At 38.3% G+C, this 12403-nt stretch overlaps 1 protein-coding gene and 1 pseudogene across 9 annotated transcripts in view; one reads left to right on the top strand and one right to left on the bottom strand.

Annotated features, from left to right (window-relative positions):
* The window catches only part of LOC145804749 (mannosyl-oligosaccharide glucosidase GCS1-like), a 29213-nt gene extending 22032 nt beyond the window's left edge, over window positions 1-7181 (top strand). For 7 of the 9 annotated variants that reach the window (XM_082899749.1, XM_082899751.1, XM_082899750.1 and 4 more), the window contains exon 9: window positions 6872-7181. Coding sequence is in view for 2 of the 9 variants with exons in the window: in XM_082899745.1 (XP_082755871.1) it covers window positions 6017-6635; window positions 6872-6906 (654 nt within the window). In the remaining 7 variants the exon portion in view is untranslated. Of the gene's footprint in view, window positions 1-5688; window positions 6636-6871 lie in introns of those variants that run through there. The other 2 variants (XM_082899746.1, XM_082899745.1) reach the window with 2 other exon arrangements.
* A 1029-nt stretch (window positions 7182-8210) lies between these two features.
* On the bottom strand, window positions 8211-8908 carry LOC114287942 (secreted RxLR effector protein 161 pseudogene; annotated as a pseudogene).
* Window positions 8909-12403: the final 3495 nt, after the last annotated feature.

Raw genomic sequence — 12403 nt, forward strand, 5'->3', positions numbered from 1 at the left:
CACTATTCGTGGGTTATGTTATGTCAATAAGGCAAGCAGGAGGCTATGCCACTAGTACTGTTTGATCATTCCCTTGTGGAAGGAGTGGTATATTGATTGTAACGACTGTTGTGCCCTTTCTTGACCAAACTTACCTCTCCTTCTGCATGGAGAGAGCATTAGCAGCTTCCAAACTAGGGGAGGATACCCTCCTTTCCAGGATTGTATTATTGCCTCTTTGAATGATTTAGTGAATCCTAGGTATGAGTTCTAAATTAGGACAGGGCAACCCTACCCCCAAATAGGCATGAATGCAAATTATGTGCTTATGTGATATTTTGGAAACGATTTTATATTTGATTTGATTCCAGCTATCTAACAACGAGAATGACAGTGATTTCATTCCCAAAGTCTGGGGAGTCTGACGTGGCAGTAATTTGATTCTGTGGCAATCCGAGTTATTTGGGTGCAATGATGCAGTTACAAGGATGTGGAGGTTCAATTTAGGTAGTGATTCATATTTTGATCATGATTTGAGTAATCGGTAGTAATTACGGGGGTGGTTTCCCAATTTTTGAGAATTTTAGTTTGAATTTGGGTTCTTACCTTAGTGATCAAAGAAGAAGAGGAAAAAGAAAAAATGATTGCCTTTTCAAAATTTAAATCCCCGAGAAAACATGTTAATGAATAACTTCTAAAAAAAAAGGAACTTTCCAACTTAAGTAGAGCCTCGGAGATTATGGAAGGTGTTTGATCGAAAAAGAATCTTTAAGTCACTGGCTTTAGGGGGAATTTCGAGTTATACGAAAAATGGTAGATAAGGAAGTGGTGGCCAAATCTTCAATTTTGAATAAAATTTGAAATCCCGTAGAAAGACATTTGACCTAGGTGACAATTGTTTGATTAGATACTTGGAATAAGATCGAGAGCTCCTTGGGAGGAAAGAATTGTGAACAAAAACCCGTGTAGAATTTTAGAAATTATGGAGAGTTTTTGATCAGACATAAATCCTTAGGTTTTTGACTTTACGGGGAATTTGATTTTACGAAAAAGTGTTGATGAGGAGGTGATGACCGAGCCTTTCAATTTGAAGTGAAATTTTGAATTTCCTCAGAAGACATTTGATTATAAGGTGACTGTTTGACTAATTTCTTGGAATAAGTTCTAAAATTCTTTGGAAATTTTTTGAAAATAAAATTTGAATAGAGTTATGAAATTATGTAAAGTTCTTTTCATCCGGTAAAACCCTTCGGGCCGCTGACTTTGAGGGAAACTTAATTTTGTGGAGAAATGTTTGACAAGGAAGTAACGACCGATCTGTCATTTCGAATAAAATTTTGGTCCCTGTACAAGATATTTGGCTAAAGGACGATCGTTTGGTTGATTCCTTGGAATAAAATCCGAACTCTTTTAAACTTTCGAAAAAAAAGTGGAAAGGAAAACATTGAAATTTTAAAGAAAAAATAAAATCGGCACTTTATTTCGAAAAAAATATGTTTAAAAAAATAGAAGTTGAAATTTGACGACGCACTTTTGAAAATAAATTGGGGCACATTTCGGGAAACAATATGTAATGGAAAGACCAGTGTTTAGATTGATCACTCTGGTAGGAATCTTTTAAATTCGTCAGAATTCCGTTGGTCGGGCAAGTATCACCCACTGGGTGATTACGATGACTTCAGGATCCAATGGTAATTGTTAAACGAAATTGGCTGGTTGCATTCACCTATTCTCGGGTTTGTTGCATAGTATCCCGGACACTATTCGTGGGTTATGTTATGTCAATAAGGCAAGCAGGAGGCTATGCTACTAGTACTGTTTGATCATTCCCTTGTGGAAGGAGTGGTATATTGATTGTAACGACTGTTGTGCCCTTTCTTGACCAAACTTACCTCTTCTTCTGCATGGAGAGAGCATTAGCAGCTTCCAAACTAAGGCAGGATACCCTCATTTCCAGGATTGTATTATTGCCTTTTTGAATGATTTAGTGAATCCTAGGTCTGAGTTTTAAATTAGGACAGGGCAATCCTACCCCCCAAATAGGCATGAATGCAAATTATGTGCTTATGTGATATTTTGGAAACGATTTTATATTTGATTTGATTCCAACTATCTAACAACGAGAATGACAGTGATTTCATTCCCAAAGTCTGGGGAGTCTGACGTGGCAGTGATTTGATTCTGTGGCAATCCGAGTTATTTGGGTGCAATGATGCAGTTACAAGGATGTGGGGGTTCAATTTAGGCAGTGATTCATATTTTGATCATGATTTGAGTAATCGGTAGTAATTAGGGGGGTGGTTTCCGAACTTTAAAGAATTTTAGTTTGAATTTGGGTTCTTACCTTAGTGATCAAAAAAGAAGAGGAAAAAGAAAAGAATGATTGCCTTTTTAAAATTTAAATCCCCGAGAAAACATGTTGTTAATGAACAACTTCTAAAAAAAAAAAGGAACTTTCCAACATAAGTAGAGCCTCGGAGATTATGGAAGGTGTTTGATCGAATAAGAATCTTTAAGTCATTGGCTTTAGGGGGAATTTCGAGTTTTACGAAAATGGTAGATAAGGAAGTGGTGGCCAAATCTTCAATTTTGAATAAAATTTGAAATCCCTTAGAAAGACATTTGACTAAGCAGACAGTTGTTTGATTAGATACTTGGAATAAGATCGAGAGCTCCTTGGGTGGAAAGAATTGTGAACGAAAACCCGTGTTGAATTTTAGAAATTATGGATAGTTTTTGATCATACAGAAATCCTTAGGTTTTTTACTTTAGAGGGAATTTGATTTTATGGAAAAGTGTTGATAAGGAGGTGATGACCGAGTCTTTCACTTTGAAGTGAAATTTTGAATTTCCTTAGAAGACATTTGATTATAAGGTGACTGTTTGATTGATTTCTTGGAATAAGATCTAAAATTCTTTGGAAATTTTTTGAAAATTAAATTTGAATAGAGTTATGAAATTATGTAAAGTTCTTTTCATCCGGTAAAAACCTTTGGGCCGCTGACTTTGAGGGAAACTTAATTTTGTGGGGAAATGTTAGACAAGGAAGTAATGACCGAGTCTGTCATTTCGAATAAAATTTTGGTTCCTGTACAAGATATTTGGCTAAAGGACGATCGTTTGGTTGATTCCTTGGAATAAAATCCGAACTCTTTTAAACTTTCGAAAAAAAAAATTGGAAAGGAAAACATTGAAATTTGAAAGAAAAAATAAAAACGACACATTGTTTTGAAAAAATATGTTTAAAAAAATAGAAGTTGAAATTTGATGACGCACTTTTGAAAATAAATTGGGGCACATTTCGGGAAACAATATGTAATGGAAAGACAAGTGTTTAGATTGATCACTCTGGTAGGAATCTTTTAAATTCGTTAGAATTCCGTTGGTCGGGCAAGTATCACCCACTGGGTGATTGCGATGACTTCGGGATCCAATGGTAATTGTTAAACGAAATTGGTTGGTTGCATTCACCTATTCTCGGGTTTGTTGCATAGTATCCCGGACACTATTCGTGGGTTATGTTATGTCAATAAGGCAAGCAGGAGGCTATGCTACTAGTACTGTTTGATCAATCCCTTGTGGAAGGAGTGGTATATTGATTGTAACGACTGTTGTGCCCTTTCTTGACCAAACTTGCCTCTCCTTCTGCATGGAGAGAGCATTAGGAGCTTCCAAACTGGGGCGGGATACCCTCCTTTCCAGGATTGTATTATTGCCTCTTTGAATGATTTAGTGAATCCTAGGTCTGAGTTCTAAATTAGGACAGGGCAACCCTACCCCCCAAATAGGCATGAATGCAAATTATGTGCTTATGTGATATTTTGGAAACGATTTTATATTTGATTTGATTCTGGCTATCTAACAACGAGAATGACAGTGATTTCATTCCCAAAGTTTGGGGAGTTTGACGTGGCAGTGATTTGATTCTGTGGCAATCCGAGTTATTTGGGTGAAATTTTTTGAAAATAAAATTTGAACAGAGTTATGAAATTATGGAAAGTTCTTTTCATCCGGTAAAAACCTTTGGGCCGCTGACTTTGAGGGAAACTTAATTTTGTGGAGAAATGTTTGACAAGGAAGTAATGACCGAGTCTCTCATTTCGAATAAAATTTTGGTTCCTATACAAGATATTTGGCTAAAGGACGATCGTTTGGTTGATTCCTTGGAATAAAATCCGGACTCTTTTAAAATTTGGAAAAAAAAAGAGGAAAGGAAAATGTTAAGTATGTTAGGGGTAGTTTGGTCTTTATGTATTATTCTTATTAGTATAAGTAGTTGTGTGTAAGGGGGAAGCCCTAAGTTTTGAATCAATAATCTACAGCAGCTTTCTCTTGTTCTATTCTTTCTTCTTCTTCTTCTCATCTATACATTTAACTTGTTATCAGAGCACTATCTTCCTCCTTGAAGATTGTTCCTTAGAGCCCGATATTGTTCTTGGTACGTCTGTTATAGCCAAAAAAAAAAAAAAAGTTACAGTATGCTCAAAATTTAGTAGGTAATCACCCTATAATCTCATTTTGATTGTTTGGTCATTATTGATTGAATTTTCTAATTTTTTTGATTTTTCGTCAAAATTAGGTGATTTTTCGAAAATCACTGTTTGACCCGCTTTTTTCTGGTTTTGTTCCTTCTTCTCCTATCCTTGGGAGCCGACTGGAACCCTATAGGGGTTTGTTGTCCCTGATTTGATGTATTTTGGCCCTATCTTGGATTTTTATCGCTGTTCAGATGCTCTACTTCGATTTTCTGACTTGTAGTTGATCTGGTTGCTCTGTTCTGGGCTTCTTTTGGACTGCTTTAGCCTTAGAAGGTGTTTGGTGTGCTGGTTGGGTGATTTGTGAACTTGTTTGATATCCGGCTTGTGTTTTTTGCACCCTCTTTTCTCATCTCATGGCTGACAGCTTGGGTCAGGACTCTTAAGGGCAAGGAGGAGGGTGGACTGAGTCGTGGTCTGACTCTTGGTGATAGTCCTTCTCTCCAGATTAGTCCGGTTAAACTTAATGGTCTTAATTACTTGATTTGGTCCCGCTCCTGTAGTCTTGCGATTGTCGCCCGGCGTTTGACTGGCTATATTACTGGTAGTACTACCCAGAGTTTTAAAAGGCTTTCTTGAGGCTCGCCTCGATGCTCGCCTCGCCTTGAGGTTAAGGTAAAACGCATTAAGGCTTTGATTTTTAGGCATTACTCCCCAAAGGCTTTGCGCATCATAGTTTGAGACATGCGCCTTAAGCGTGCTTTTTACACTTTTTGCGCATAAGCATGTGAGGAGTATGCACATGCAGAAGTTGCCCTGGGCATTTGTTAAACTTAGTCTATTAGATTGTTTAAACATAAAAAATTAAAAAGAATCCATTTTTACAACTATATTCTACAGGAAAAATTAAGTAAATGATCAATCAAGAAAAACACAGTTAATGGTCAAGTGAGAAGCTCAATTACTGAAGTTAAGAATATCGATTTCTCTTTCAGTAAAGGAAAACTTCCTTCTATGCAGTAAAATGTTCAACGCATTAAAGCGAAAAGTATTTACATATTTATATGTAATTTTGTTTTTATTTTTTTAACTATTTAAAAATATTTAATTTATTCAGTAAATATTAAAATTTGAAATTTGAAATGGTTACGCCTCAACACCTTGAGGCTTACGCCTCGCCTCATGAGAGGTAAAACGCCTTAAAGTACGCATTCGTCTTTAAAAACTTTGGTAGTACCCAGCCACCTACTGAGGATAGTACTTTATCTGCTCAATGGATTTCTGAAAATGCTTTAGTTATGACCTGGCTCATCAATTCTATGGAGCCTACCATTAGTCGGACTTTTCTCTTGATGGATACTGCTCACAAGATCTGGATAGTTGCCTCTCAAATGTATTCTCAACAAGGGAATGATGCACAGGCCTATGAATTGCGTAAGACGATTAGGGGTTTGGATCAGAAGGATCGCTCTCTGGCTGTCTACTATACTGAGTTGAGTGGTTTGTGGCAAGAGCTAGATTTCTACTAGAGTTTCCAGCCAGTTTGCTCCAAGGATGCCACTATGTTTCAGCAGGCTGTGGAGAAGGAGCGGGTGTATGACTTTCTTGCTGGTCTAAATTTAGAGTATGATCAGATACGGGTTCAGGTGTTGGGTCGCTCTCCGTTTCCTACATTGCGTGAGGCTTATGCCCTGGTTCAGCAGGAGGAGAGTCGTCATAGTGCTATGGTGCATGCTCCTGTTCTGGATCGTTCAGTGATGGTTGTCGGCCCCAAGTCACGTGATACTCCACCTTTTCTGCCTCTAGGTGGTGGTAAGGGTCCATTGGTTGATCGGGACCGGTTGAAGTGTGAGTATTGTGGAAAAGATAGACATGATAAAGAACACTGTTGGAAGTTGCATGGCCGCCCCACTCGAGGCCGTGGTCGTGGTGGTGGTGTTCGTCCTCAAGCACATGTTTCTGAGACTACTGCTAGTGCCTCGAATGATGCTAGTTCTATTTCCCCGGATGAGCTTCACACTCTCAGACGTTTGATGGCTCGACTTGATTCTTCATCTGCCTTAGCTCCTTCCTCTTCTGCCTCTTCCAACTTTGCTCACACAGGTATTTCTGCTAGTGCCCTCAGTGCTTCTTCGTCGTCTCCTTGGATCATTGATTCCGGTGCTACCGATCACATGACGGGTACTTCTAGTTTTTTCCATTCTTATTCACCTAGTTCTGGGCGAGATAAGGTTAGAGTGGCTGATGGCACTTTATCTTCTATCTCCGGCAAGGGTTCTGTTCGTTGCACCTCTTTACTTTCGCTTTCGTCTGTTCTTCGTGTTCCTAATTTTTCAACTAACTTACTTTCTGTTAGTAGCCTTACTACTGCTCTCAATTGCTCTGTAACCTTTTTTCCGACTCATTGTGTCTTTCAGGAACTGGCTACGGGGAAAATGATTGGCAGTGGTAGAGCACAAAGTGGTCTGTACTTTCTGGATGCCATGCCTGCCTCACCTTTGTCCTCTCAGGCTCTGCAATGCACTTCTGGCTCCTCCATTCGTCTCCTTCATCAGTGGCATCGCCGTTTGGGGCATCCTTCCTTTAGCATTTTAGAGAAACTTTTTCCTTTATTAGTTCGTGATTGTCCTAGGAATAACTTTGTTTGTGATGCTTGTGAGCTTGCTAAGCATAAACGTACTTGTTATCTTTCAATTAATAAAAGAAGTACTTTTCCTTTTATGCTTATTCATACCGATGTATGGGGTCCTTCCCCAGTTGTTTCTACCTCTGGTTATCGATGATTTGTCACATTCATTGATTGTTATTCCCGTGTGACTTGGCTTTATTTACTTCGTACAAAAAATGAAGTTTTCTCATGCTTGAAAAGTTTTCATAAAATGGTATCCAATCTCTTCAATGCTACTATCAAAATTCTTAGGAGTGATAATGGGACTGAGTATGTTGATGGCGCTTTCCGGGCATACCTCGACGACCGTGGCATTCTTTATCAGACTAGTTGTGTTGGCACTCCTGAACAGAATGGAGTTGCTGAACGTAAGAATGGCCATCTACTTGAGGTTGCTCCCTCTCTCTTGTTTACCATGAACGTTCCTAAGTCCTTTTGGGGGGATGCGGTTCTTACCGCGGCTTATCTTATTAACCGTATGCCCTCTAGTGTCCTCCACTTTCAAATTCCTTTTGAGCTTCTTCCTGTGACGTATCCCACTTCTTCTCTTCCGCCTCGGGTTTTTGGTAGTGTCTGTTTTGTTCATCTTCAACCTCGGACTCGTGGGAAGCTTGATCCTAAGGCTGTCCGGTGTGTCTTTCTTGGTTATTCTACTACTCAGAAAGGCTACAAATGCTATGACCCTCACTCTCATAGGTTGTATGTTAGCATGGATGTCACCTTCCGTGAATCTGAGTCTTTTTTTCCTGGTCCTCCGCCATCTCCTGAGGGGGAGCGTGGTATCGATGAGATTGCGGATGAGACGGCATCATATCAGCATGAGTTGTCTTTTTTCCTTCCTCCTCAACGGGCTGTTATTTGTGGTGAGGGGGAGCCTAGGAGTTCTGTTGATGAGGAGTCGGATATCGGTGGTCGTTTGGACAGAGCTGATCTTAAGACTTATTCACGGCGTCAGAAAGAGCCGGCTAGAGAAAGCTGTTGTAGATTATTGATTTAAAACTTAGGGTTTCCCCCTTTCACACAACTACTTATACTAATAAGAATAATACATAAAGACCAAACTACCCCTAACATACTTAACACTCCCCTCAAGTTGGTGCAAAGATGTTTCTCATGCCCAACTTGCAACAAATAGAGTGAAAGACTTTACTACTAAGACCCTTAGTAAAAACATCCGCCAGTTGATCTTCAGACTTAACAAAAGGCATACATATCACACCCTTATTCAATTTCTCCTCAATGAAATGTCTGTCAATCTCAATATGCTTAGTCCGGTCATGTTGAACAGGATGGTGTGCAATACTAATAGCAGCCTTGTTGTCACAATACAAAGTCATGGGACCACTCCAATCAAGCCCTATATCACTCAACAAAGATTGAAGTCACATTAGTTCACATGTTCCATGTGCATAGCCCTGTATTCAGCTTCAGCACTAGATCTAGAAACGACCCCCAGCTTCTTACTACGCCATGTGACTAGATTTCCCCCTACAAAAGCACAATAACCAGATGTAGAGCGTCGGTCATCTATAGAGCCTGCCCAATCTGCATCTGTGAATGCTTCCAACCTCAAGTGACCATGATTAGAGAACAAAATTCCTTTTCCAGGGGCAGATTTAAGATATCTCAAAATGCGATAAACTGCATCCGAATGAGGTACACAAGGATCATGCATAAACTGACTCACTATTCCAACTGCATAGGCAATATCTGGACGAGTATGAGAGAGATATATCACTCTTCCCACAAGTCTTTGGTACCTTTCCTTCTCCACAGGCTCACCCATTCCACTACAAAGATGATGATTAGTCTCAATTGGTGAATCAGCTGGCCAGCAGCCCAACAACATTGAAATTTTAAAGAAAAAAGAAAAACGGCACTTTATTTTGAAAAAATATGTTTAAAAAAATAGAAGTTGAAATTTGATGACGCACTTTTGAAAATAAATTGGGGCAAATTTCGGGAAATAATATGTAATGGAAAGACAAGTGTTTAGATTGATCACTCTGGTAGGAATCTTTTAAATTCGTCAGAATTCTGTTGGTCAGGCAAGTATCACCCACTGGGTGATTACGATGACTTCGGGATCCAATGGTAATTGTTAAACGAAATTGACTGGTTGCAGTCACCTATTCTCGGGTTTGTTGCATAGTATCCCGGACACTATTCGTGGGTTATGTTATGTCAATAAGGCAAGCAGGAGGCTATGCTACTAGTACTGTTTGATCATTCCCTTGTGGAAGGAGTGGTATATTGATTGTAACGACTGTTGTGCCCTTTCTTGACCAAACTTACCTCTCTTTCTGCATGGAGAGAGCATTAGCAGCTTCCAAACTAGGGCAGGATACCCTCCTTTCCAGGATTGTATTATTGCCTCTTTGAATGATTTAGTGAATCCTAGGTCTGAGTTCTAAATTAGGAGAGGGCAACCCTACCCCCCAAGTAGGCATGAATGCAAATTATGTGCTTATGTGATATTTTGGAAACGATTTTATGTTTGATTTGATTCCAGCTATCTAACAACGAGAAAGACAGTGATTTCATTCCTAAAGTCTGGGGAGTCTGACGTGGTAGTGATTTCATTCTGTGGCAATCCGAGTTATTTGGGGGCAATGATGCATTTACAAGGATGTGGGGGATCAATTTAGGCAGTGATTCATATTTTGATCATGATTTGAGTAATCGGTAGTAATTAGGGCGGTGGTTTCCCAATTTTAAAGAATTTTAGTTTGAATTTAAGTTCCTACCTTAGTGATCAAAGAAGTAGAGGAAAAAGAAAAGAATGATTGCCTTTTTAAAATTTAAATCCCCGAGAAAACATGTTAATGAATAACTTCTAAAAAAAAAAAGAACTTTCCAACTTAAGTAGAGCCTCGGAGATTATGAAATGTGTTTGATAGAATAAGAATCTTTAAGTCATTGGCTATAGGGGGAATTTCGAGTATTGCGAAAAATGGTAGATAAGGAAGTGGTGGCAAAATCTTCAATTTTGAATAAAATTCGAAATACCCTAGAAAGACATTTGACTAAGGAGACAATTGTTTGATTAGATACTTGGAACAAGATCGAGAGCTCCTTGGGAGGAAAGAATTGTGAACGAAAACCCTTGTAGAATTTTAGAAATTATGGAAAGTTTTTGATCAGACAGAAATCCTTAGGTTTTTGACTTTAGAGGGAATTTGATTTTATGGAAAAATGTTGATGAGGAGGTGATGACCGAGTCTTTCACTTTGAAGTGAAATTTTGAATTTCCTTAGAAGACATTTGACTATAAGGTGACTGTTTGATTGATTTCTTGGAATAAGATCTAAAATTCTTTGGAAATTTTTTGAAAATAAAATTTGAATAGAGTTATGAAATTAAGGAAATTTCTTTTCATCCGGTAAAAACCTTTGGGCCGCTGACTTTGAGGGAAACTTAATTTTGTGGAGAAATGTTAGATAAGGAAGTAATGACCGAGTCTCTCATTTCGAATAAAATTTTGGTTCCTGTACAAGATAATTGACTAAAGGATTATCGTTTGGTTGATTCCATGGAGTAAAATCCGAACTCTTTAAAACTTTCGAAAAAAAAAGAGGAAAGGAAAACATTAAAATTTTAAAGAAAATATAAAAACGGCACTTTATTTTGAAAAAATATGTTTAAAAAAATAGAAATTGAAATTTGATGACGCACTTTTGAAAATAAATTGGGGCACATTTCGGGAAACAATATGTAATGGAAAGACAAGTGTTTAGATTGATCACTCTGGTAGGAATCTTTTAAATTCGTCAGAATTCCGTTGGTCGGGCAAGTATCACCCACAGGGTGATTACGATGACTTCGGGATCCAATGGTAATTGTTAAACGAAATTGACTGGTTGCATTCACCTATCGTCGGGTTTGTTGCATAGTATCCCGGACACTATCCGTTGGTTATGTTATGTCAATAAGGCAAGCAGGAGGCTATGCTACTAGTACTTTTTGATAATTCCCTTGTGGAAGGAGTGGTATATTGATTGTAACGACTGTTGTGCCCTTTCTTGACCAAACTTACCTCTCCTTTTGCATGGAGAGAGCATTAGCAGCTTCCAAACTAGGGCAGGATACCCTCCTTTCCAGGATTGTTTTATGGCCTCTTTGAAGGATTTAGTGAATCCTAGGTCTGAGTTCTAAATTAGGACAGGGCAACCCTACCCCCAATAGGCATGAATGCAAATTATGTGCTTATGTGATATTTTGGAAACGATTTTATATTTGATTTGATTCCGGCTATCTAACAACGAGAAAGACAGTGATTTCATTCCCAAAGTCTGAGGAGTCTGACGTGGCAGTGATTTGATTCTGTGGCAATCCGACTTGTTTGGGTGCAATGATGTAGTTACAAGGATGTGGGGGTTCAATTTAGGCAGTGATTCATATTTTGATCATGATTTGAGTAATCGGTTGTAATTAGGGGGGTGGTTTCCCAATTTTTAAGAATTTTAGTTTGAATTTGGGTTCTTACCTTAGTGATCAAAGAAGAAGAGGAAAAATAACAGAATGATTGCCTTTTTAAAATTTAAATCCCCGAGAAAACATGTTAATGAATAACTTCTAAAAAAAAAAGGAACTTTCCAACTTAAGTAGAGCCTCGGAGATTATGGAAGGTGTTTCATCGAATAAGAATCTTTAAGTTATGGGCTTTAGGTGGAATTTCGAGTTTTACGAAAAATGGTAGATAAGGAAGTGGTGGCCAAATCTTCAATTTTGAATAAAATTCGGAATCCCCCAGAAAGACGTTTGACTAAGGAGACAATTGTTTGATTAGATACTTGGAATAAGATCGAGAGCTCCTTGGGAGGAAAGAATTGTGAACGAAAACCCGTGTAGAATTTTAGAAATTATGGAGAGTTTTTGATCAGATAGAAATCCTTAGGTTTTTGATTTTAGAGGGAATTTGATTTTATGGAAAAGTGTTGATGAGGTGGTGATGACCGAGGCTTTCACTTTGAAGTGAAATTTTGAATATCCTTAGAAGAGATTTGACTATAAGGTGACTGTTTGATTGATTTCTTGGAATAAGATCTAAAATTCTTTGGAAATTTTTTGAAAGTAAAATTTGAATAGAGTTATGAAATTATGGAAAGTTCTTTTCAACCGGAAAAAACCTTTGGGCCGCTGACTTTGAGGGAAACTTAATTTTGTGGAGAAATGTTAGACAAGGAAGTAATGACCGAGTCTCTCATTTCGAATAAAATTTTGGTTCCTGTACAAGATATTTGGCTAAAGGACGATCGTTTGGTTGATTCCTTGGAATAAA

Source organism: Camellia sinensis, chromosome 12 (genome assembly GCF_055761805.1).
Source record: "Camellia sinensis isolate YWXY chromosome 12, ASM5576180v1, whole genome shotgun sequence".
Taxonomy (NCBI): Eukaryota; Viridiplantae; Streptophyta; class Magnoliopsida; order Ericales; family Theaceae; genus Camellia; species Camellia sinensis.